Source organism: Orycteropus afer, unplaced genomic scaffold (genome assembly GCF_000298275.1).
Source record: "Orycteropus afer afer isolate SDZICR_OR568_19922 unplaced genomic scaffold, OryAfe1.0 scaffold00002, whole genome shotgun sequence".
Taxonomy (NCBI): domain Eukaryota; kingdom Metazoa; phylum Chordata; class Mammalia; order Tubulidentata; family Orycteropodidae; genus Orycteropus; species Orycteropus afer.
In genome coordinates, this window is record NW_006921589.1 from 22,376,486 (window position 1) to 22,386,006 (window position 9,521).

Below are 9,521 nucleotides of genomic sequence, written 5' to 3' on the forward strand. Positions count from 1 at the left end.
GAGTTATGCAACCATTCTCACCTTCCTTTCCTGAGTTGCTCCTCTCTCATTAACATAAACTCACTGCTCCCTAAGGTTCCTATCTAATTTTCCAAGTTGTTATATATATAGTTTTTAAAGGAGTGTAATGCTCAAGGCAGACTTTTTTTTTTTTTTTTTAACTAGTTAAGATAAACTGTTGTTTGGTTTTAAGATGACTTCAGGGGATATTTTTGGTTTAAGATTTAAAAATTTCTCCAGGACAATAGTTTTAGGGACTCCTTCACCCTTCAAGACTCCAAAAAATTTAGAGTCCATGAGAATTTTAAATTCTGTTCTGCATTTTCCCCCTTTTGATCAGAATTCTTACATGGACTCTTTGATCAAAATGTTTAATAATAATAGAAGAACACCATCCAGTCTTCCTGTTCTCATGGGAAAGAAGACAGTAGTTCATGGAGGCAGTTAGCCACACATTCCATACCTCCTCTTATTCCTGATTCCCCTTCTTCCTCTATTGCTATAGACCAATTGCATCCTAGATGGCTGCTTGCAAGCTCTCAAGACCCTAGGCACTATGCAATGAACTAGGAGGGAGAACAGAAGCACTAAATATGCTCCTGGGCTAATTAATTGGAATGTCCCATGAAACCATGACCTTAAACTTTTACCAAGGAACCAAATCCCAAATCCCAGGGGGTGTTTAGTTGTACATAAACAGCTCTCTCTCTATCTTTTTTTTTTGGTCATTGTAACTACAGCTCTCACATAACTTTTGCCAATTTAACTTTTTACAAGTATAAATTTCTTGACAACAATTACAACAATTGACTGTGTAACTGTAAGCTTAATTAATGTGACTTTTCCCTCACCATTGGAAAAATTAATTAAGGGTAGGGTTGCACAACTGATTATTTTAACTTAATAGTAAGATTCTTTTGTTTTCTTTTCCATGTTTTGGATAGGACTAGGACTTTTTCAAACAAATATTTCACATAGAAATCTCTTCCATTGTGAATATTACCTAAGGCATTACTATCAGAAAAACTTTCATTGGTAGAAACTTTGCATTACTGATTTTCTCCCATCTCCAGGTCCCAGTTTCCAGAATATTTATAGCCCCTAATATGATTATTTACTGCCTTATACCTATATTATTCTGTTTATTAAGGTAACAATATATTTTTACTGTTATTAAAAATGTTATTGAACTAATAAAATATACCAAAGGTCTATAAATACCCTTGCAGCAAGTGCTTTTGTTAAAATTTTAGACTAATTCATTATGCAATATTTATGCTTAGCTTATAGATTCACTATTTAATTTCTCTTAAAAATTTTTCAGGCATTTATAAATTTATGATACTTTTTTTTTTTAATACTATAGAATGTGGCTTGAATTTTCTTTACTAGCAACTACAGTAACATAGGTTAAACATGAAGAAAACCTGCTTTTCCCTTTACTTTGTGAAGGTTGCATCCCAATTCAAAACACAAACCTACGCTGAGTAATGAAATTACTAGTGTAATGAGTAAAAGATTTCCCAGGCCTGGTTAAAGGATATGCAGAGGGGAAAACCTTCCTCCTGGTGACAGAATGACTGCCAACAAGATTCAATTTCTTGGCATTTCCTATTAGTCTGCTAGTTGGTTACACAGTACTTTTTGAAAAGTTCATTCATTTTTTTTTAAATGAAATTACTTACAAGAATAGATATTCAACGATTGCTTTATAGCATTGAAAGAAAAAAAGTAACCAAGGCAAACTTCAAGATTTTTATTCATTTTTGTATCACAGTGGGTCAAAATGGTGATCAGTAAAAGTCTGAAAACTTAAAGGTAAATGGATTTCTGGGCTTTTGGAAGACTTTGGCATAATTAGGATGCTGATAGAGAGAGTGCTGACAGAACTACAGATCAGATGGTTTGTCTTTCTTGAGTTTAAACTTAAAACATAGGTTGAAGTAATGACCTTAGTTTGATTTTGTAGAGTTCCATTAATATGCTAGTGACATATGTTAACACACAATTCAGGAAATTAAAGGCCCAGTTTAATATACAATTAAGTAAAGGCAGTACATGGAATATCCCTTTCAATATTCAAATGGTGCACTTTCACAGCCCAAATGTGGGTATGTTTCTTTTGAAAACATACATTTTGCTGATAAATATTTATAATTTGAAAATATCCATTTTATGTTTTAGGGTATAAGGAAATGAGCTTTCCTGAATATAGGAAATGAAAGGCAGTGGTACTGTTTGGGGATACCAGAACACTGATTGTTTCATACTTTTTAACATGGGATATGATCCTGCTTGTGTTGAGTTTGGTTAGAAAAAAATCAAGAAAGCTGGAGGATTGTAAAATTTGCTTACACAGAAAGATGGAACTTGTTAGTTGTAGGATAGTGGGTATAAGTCTTGTATTTTAAAAAACAAAAACAAAGCCAAAGTTATCTGGTTTCTCAACTCTGACTGAATGCTACCTGTGATGAAAGACCCACTGGCACCTTGGGCCCCTGTTAGGAAACTAAGGGCCAAAGAAAAGTGGCTCTGAAGTTTTCCCTGTACCATAATCTCTGTGTACACACCTGGCTTTTGCACAGTATTTGCATTCTTGGTTAAACAAATCAGCCCTGATGGTACATGAGTTTATGAGTGTGTGTGTGGTCTTCTCTGTCTAGCCATAATCCTCAGAAAATGCTACAGGAATAAAAATAAATATTTAAGGTTGAGAAAAGTATTTTCAGCAGACCTTAAATGAGAACACTCATCAGAAGATACATTTCCATATGGATTCATGAGCAGTTTGCACCCACACACAAATCCACCAGTGATTTCAGAAAACTCTGGCCATAAAATGATTCATAATTTGCAGATAAAGGAAACTACATGTTCCCACTCCTCAGAAGGAAGGTTGGGCAATCTATTTCCGTAGTGATACCGCCTTGGAAACCCAAGGAGGGGTCGCTATCAGTCGGGTCCAACTTGATGGCACATAGCAACAACAACAACACATGTTCCTAGTTATTCCTCCTACAACTGTTACAGTGATCAATCAATCATGCTATCCAGTAGTGCTATTTTTGGTGATTTCTATGCCAAATTTACAGTGATATTTTTTTAATAGAGAAAAGAGAATATATTTTTTTTTATATGAAACTTCCTTGCTTGAATTTTTAAGTTATATGATATATTTGGCAATTGACCATTTGAGGAAATCGTAGATACTAAAACCTAGCCATATGTCTGGCCTCTCCGAGTAACCTGATTCTTAACTCGCATGCTTGACTTACCACCAGAGGCTCGGTGCGTGGTCTGGGCAGGCAAGAAAAGGTCTCTCGCAAGAAGGTGGTAATCTCCAGGAGAAGCTGGCATGCTGCCATCTTCAAGGCAAAGGGGCAGCCACATTTGGAGGGGTTTACGGTACCTACGGAATGAAAGAGTTCTTTCATGAGGAGACAGACCAATGAAAACATAGAAAGGCATGGTTTGATGGACATAGCTACACATGTGTAAAATCAAATTGCATATGAGAACATTATCTGTCCATGTCCAATTCAAGATGCCACAGCCACATTTAGCATAATCGATGCATTATCATACACCCCTCTCTTCCTTACTTTTGCAATTCTATAATCAACATTTCAGTATTGAATTATCAGTCAAATAGAACTAAATCATTCTCCTGAAAGGATCACAGGGTAACAAAACACAGCTACATACACCAGAATGCCTATTAAAGGAAACCGAAACGGGAAGCACTCTTGCAAGAAGATTTTCACATTGCTATTCAATCAGATTTAGACCATGTATAAGGCAGTTGTGGTAGTTAATAATACGTGTCAACTTGACTGGGCCTGGTTTTGAGTGGCTGGGCAAGCTGGTTGTACTTATTCTTCAGGATGAGACTGGCAATGAACTCCATGGTGGAATCTGCTGTGAACAGCTGAGTAGCTGCTCTAGGGATGTGGTCTGCTTCCAGTACATAAAGAGAAGCTTTGGAAATGTCTGCAGCTTTTTGGCACACTTGGACCCTACAGGTAGCCAAGTCAACATTTAGCAGCCTGTCTTGTTTCCTGCTGGGTTGGGGACTGTCTCTGGACTTGAACTAGTGGCCTGCTATGTTGTTTGGTAATATTGGGATTGTGCCTTTTTTACTTGTCAACCTTGGGTTTGCCAGCCTCAGCAGCCAGCAGCTGTCTGGGTTAAGGAAACCCTCCAACTTCAGTGGGCCGGAACCAAGAGGCAGAGCTGAAGCCCAAGGTTGAGGAATTTTCACTCAGCCTCCAGAGCTTGGCACTTTGAACTCAGACTTCTAGCCTCAAAACTGTAAGAGAATAATAAATCCCTGTTCATTAAAGCCATTCTTTTGTGGTATCTTCTGTTAGAGTGGCACCAGGTAATCAAACAGCGACTTTTAAATACCAGGATTAAATTTGAGATGTGTGTTATCACAAATCATGCAGAAATGTATTGAGTAGCCATCAGTTCTCAGAAAAGAAGACCAAAATCATGCAGTGTTCTGCCTTTCATAAAAGGAAGAAAATAGTTTGCACAAAGCAAGTCATTCAGCAATCACAGTATCATTATGTATCCACAGTTCTAAAAATATCTGGAAAGTGTTTTCTGGGTATTAAGCTCTCTTAATTAAATCAACTATAGACCTTATAATGTATATAAAAAGTAGATGGAAATTATGGAGTTTCTGGGGATAACTGGGCTAGCACTTCTCATACAAACTATTATCTTCTCTTCAGAGGTGATATTTAGTGACAGATATTGTCTCTCATTAAGATGGAAGAGACAAACTCTTGTGAACTGGCTTGCACTATAATTATCTTTTAAATGCAACATAAGCTATGCACTGATTCAAAGTGGGACAAAATCAGGTTTACATCAATCTTGTATTCAGTAGAGGCTACATGACTCTAGAAATTTCCTGGATGTGCAACATTAGAGGGAGCTCTGATAGCGTAGTGCCTAAGGCACTTGACTGCTAATCAGAAGGCTGGCGGTTCAAACCCACCAGTCACTCCTTGGAAGGAACATGGGGCAATCTACTTCCGTAGTGATACTGCCTCAGAAACCCAAGGAGTGGTTGCTATGTGTCGGGTCCAACTTGACGGCACATAACAACAACAACAACAAGCAACATTTGGAAAAAATAATTGAACACTAGACATTCAGGAAAACTTCCAGATGTGTCCTTTTACCCTCAAGGATATCATCTAGATTTTCCCCATAAATCCTATAGACTATGCACTGGACTTAGTCTACACTTTCATGACTATTATTGGAATATCACATCATAATGATGAACAGAAATTCTACAAATTCACCAAAAAATTAAAATATCAAGCATAACATTTCAGTAAATGATGTTTATGTAGTCTCATGGAGATCTGAGTTCATTTTGGCCATTTAATGTTGTATCAGTTTCTCTCTGTTCTAAGGGGTCTCTTGGATCCCTTAGGGCAGGGCAGTTTGGGAATGTGTTCTAGTCTTATGGCTGGTGCTCACTAAGTTCTGTGACTGCCAAATCACCTCTAAGTTTCCCTACATGTTGGATGCAATTCCCTGAGCCATTCTAGCATGGTCTAGACTACTGTGAACTTGAGGAAATCTTCTGGGACAACTTATATCATTAGACTAAAGAACTGATGTGAATATTTGGTATTTTATTCACAGCTATGACAAGAAGATTTGTTCTGATTTGATAAGGGCTTAGAAGGGGCACGATGATGAAGATGTTGTTAGGTGCAGTTGAGCTGGCCCTGACTCACAGTGACCCTATGCATAACAGAACAAAATACTGCCAGGTTGTGCGCCATCCTCACAATCCTCGTTACACTTGAGCCAATCATTGCAACCACGGTGTCAATCCATCTTGTTGAGAGTCTTCCCCGTTTTTGCTGACTCTCCACTTTACCAAGTGTGATATCCTTCTCCAGGGAATGGTCCCTTCTAACAACATGACCAAAGTAGGTGAGAAGAGTTCTCGCTATTCTTGCTTTCAAGGAGCATTCCTGCTGCACTTCTTCCAGGGTAGATTTGTTTGTTCTTCTGGCAGGCATCAGCTCCTGGTCTTGTTTTGGCTGAAGATATTGAGCTTCTCCATTGCCTCTTTCCACAGATGTAGTCAATCTGATTCCCGTGTAGTTCAACCATTTATGTTGTTGAAAAAACATAGTTGCAATGAATAAGTCATTGGTCTTGCAAAATTCTATCATGAGATCTCTGGCATCATTTCTATCATTAAGGCCATACTTCCCAACAACTGGTGATTCTTCCTCTCACATTTCAATCACCAGCAATAATCAATACATCTTTATTGCATGCTTGGTCAATTTCAGACCACAGAAGTTGGTAAAAATCTTCAGTGTCCTCATCTTTGGCTTTAGTGGTTGGTGCACAAATTTGAATAATAGTAGTATAAACTGGTCTTCCTTCTAGGCATATAGACATTATCCTATCACTGATGACATTGTACTTCAGGACAGATCTTGAAATAGTCTTTGTGATGCAGTGCCATTCCTCTTCAATTTATCATTCCTGGCATAGTAGATCATGTGATTGTCTGATTCAAAATGGCCAAAACCAGTCCATTTCAGCTCATCAATTCCTAGGATATTGATCATTATGCATTCATTTTCATTTTTGACAATTTCCAATTTTCCTATATTCATACTTTGTACATGCCATGTTCTAATCATAAAGGATATTTGTAGCTGTTTCTTCCCATTTTGAGTTATGTCACATCAGCATATGGAGGTCTTGAAAGCTTTACTCCATCTACATGTTAAGATCGACTCTACTTTGAAGAGGTAGCCCTTCCCTAGTTGTATTTTAAGTGCCTTCTGACCTGAGGGGCTCATCTTCCAGCAATTTATCAGACAGTGCTCCAGGGTTATTCATAAAGTTTTTCGGTAACATATCAGACAGTGTTTCACTGCTATTCATAAGGTTTTCACTAGCCAATTCTTTGAGATGTGGCTGGCCTCTTTCTTTTTCCCAGTGTGTCTTATTCTGGAAGTTCCACTGAAACCTGTCCACCATGGGTGACCTGCTGGTATTTGAAACACTGGTGGCACAGCCTCCAGCCTCACAGCAATAGGCAAGCCACCACAGCATGATAAACTGACAGACGAATGGTAACAATGATGAAAAGAAGGGGCAAAAGTAAAATCCTTTTTTGTGAAAGTGGAGAGAAAGACAGTATACTTTCTTTGATGATTATTTAGTTCTGCCCAGAACTAAATGATAGCCATCTTTTTACATTTTTTGCCTAAAAGAACACTTTAGGCTGGGCATAATGTAACTAAAGATACTCCTAAAAGTTACCAGGGAACCTGAGTTTCAAACCAAGTAGGTCAAGAGGAAGAGAACTCATTTATCTTCCTCATAGGAAGACACAGTTTCCATAACCATAACCATTCTTTAAAGGCAGTGGTACACATACACAGAAACTTGTATGTTACAGAACACACGTATGCACAAAATGGTGTTGGAGAGGAATGTAACAGGAATCTGTCTCTACTCTTCTATGATGTGACTCAATTTTAATTTAATAAATAAATACAATACAGCAGACAGTCACAGTTCTAATACTTCTTAATCTTATAATATTTCAATCTCACATTAGTATAATATGCTCTGGTTAAATAGTTCAACATTTTAGGAATTTAGAAAGTATCTGATGTTCTATTTGATCTGGTGTTTTTTAATTTCAAGAGCAATAACTAAACACAAAACTAATACAACTCTTTGTGGGACAGTAATTTTTCACAGTTAGGGTCTCTCAGATAAAGATCCTCTCAGAGAGGGCTAATAACAACCTTTGTAGCAAGAATGAGACTAAGAAGAAATGGATATTCCACATTACAGTGCATTGCCCCTGCCTACATTCTCCTCTTTCTGGTTCTTCCCCTCTCTTTTTGTAGCTTTATGCACATGCGTTACGTCCATGCACAGGGAAAAGGGGAAAAGGGGAAAAGGCAGTGGGTAGACATGGGAAGGTGGCAAAAATATGAAAAAGGAAAGAGAAATATTAAGTGCTCCTAAAGCAGAGGTTCTTACAAGCAGGGGTTCTTGTAGTAAAGGGAGTCTCCTTACTGTCATCTAAAAAGTCTTCCTCCTCATCCTCCTTTCTCAGTCTTCTCTTGGTCTCCTCATCGTAAATGAGACCCAGCAGGTTGGCTGGGCTCTCACTCTCCCCATGGCACAGCTCATTCAATCGGATGCCAATTGCCTGCCGTGGGGAAGAAAAGAAATGAAACAGCACAAGGTATATCAGGCTCTGAAATAGGCTCTCACATTACAGAGAACACAGTCAACCAACCAATGGGATTTATTCACAGCACAAATCCTCTCCTGTGTGCCACAGTATTGTTCCCACCACTCTTCTCAACATGGAAACCCAGGTGTGGAAGGCTTTCATACTATCTCCAAGATCACTGAGTCTAAAGACTTGAATAAATTAGAATGATACTTTTGTATGTGTGCAAAAAATTTTTAAAAATATTTCCATTTGCTCAAGTCATCTATTTTATAGGTCTGCTATAAGGAAGCATAACAGTTGTTTCTAATGAAGGATTTTGTTGTAGTAAAAAATATGAAGGCATAGTTTCTCGGAGTTCTGGTTATGCTATTTTATGAGGATAGCATTATCATGCTGGATTTGGAGGTTAACAAGGATCTGATACTGAACTTTTACTTATATTTCCAATGGGAGCTTGGGTAGCATAGTGCCTAAGACATTTGACTGCTAACCAGAAGGCTGGCGGTTCAAACCCACTAGCCACTCTTCAGAAGGAAGATTGGGCAATCTACTTCCTTAGTGATACTGACTTGGAAACCCAAGGTGGGGTCTCTATGAGTCAGATCCGACTGGATGGCTGTGAGTTTGGGTTGGTGATGCACTTATTAAAGTCTTTTATAGACTTTATTCCCCTTTTCTTCCTTGGTACTCTATGAATTAGTAAAAAAAAATACTATTTTTTTCTTTTGGTAGAGTGATCAACAATAATATTAGATATATACACCTTTTAATAACAAGAACATGAACAATATTGCTTTTTGCAAGGTTTTCATAGAACCAAAAAACCTTACTATGTGTTCTGACACATCAAGCACTATCTTCTGGTTTACCAAAATGAATTTTCCATGAGAACAGGCAAAAACACTAACTCTATCTAATATCTTTTATGTTCTCACTCTCTATACTACACACCATACACATGAATGGAAGGGACACAGGCTTAGGAAGGTGAACCAGGAGAAGGCTAAAAGGAACACTGTTTGATAGTTTAGTTGTCCTGTGCATGTGTCGTTTTGTTTTGTCCTAAAAGGTCACACTTATAGCCAATTTTCTTTCCTTTCTTCATGTATTATCCACTTCAAATATTTAAAAAAGATATTAAATTCTAATTAAATAAGACATTAAACTCACTAGAGGGAGCTCTGGTAGCATAGTGCCTAAGGCACTTGACTGCTAACCAGAAGGTTGGTGGTTCAAACCCACCAGCCACTCCTCGGAAGGA

At 37.8% G+C, this 9,521-nt stretch overlaps 1 protein-coding gene across 1 annotated transcript in view; it reads right to left on the minus strand.

The window, feature by feature from the left end:
- UNC80 (unc-80 homolog, NALCN channel complex subunit) overlaps nucleotides 1–9,521 on the minus strand; it is a 282,090-nt gene that overhangs the window by 128,012 nt on the left and 144,557 nt on the right. The window contains exons 24-25 of the mRNA XM_042782808.1: nucleotides 8,095–8,230; nucleotides 3,276–3,409 (exon numbers count right to left, since the gene is read on the minus strand). Coding sequence (XP_042638742.1) covers nucleotides 3,276–3,409; nucleotides 8,095–8,230 — 270 coding nt within the window. The remainder of the gene's footprint in view (nucleotides 1–3,275; nucleotides 3,410–8,094; nucleotides 8,231–9,521) is intronic.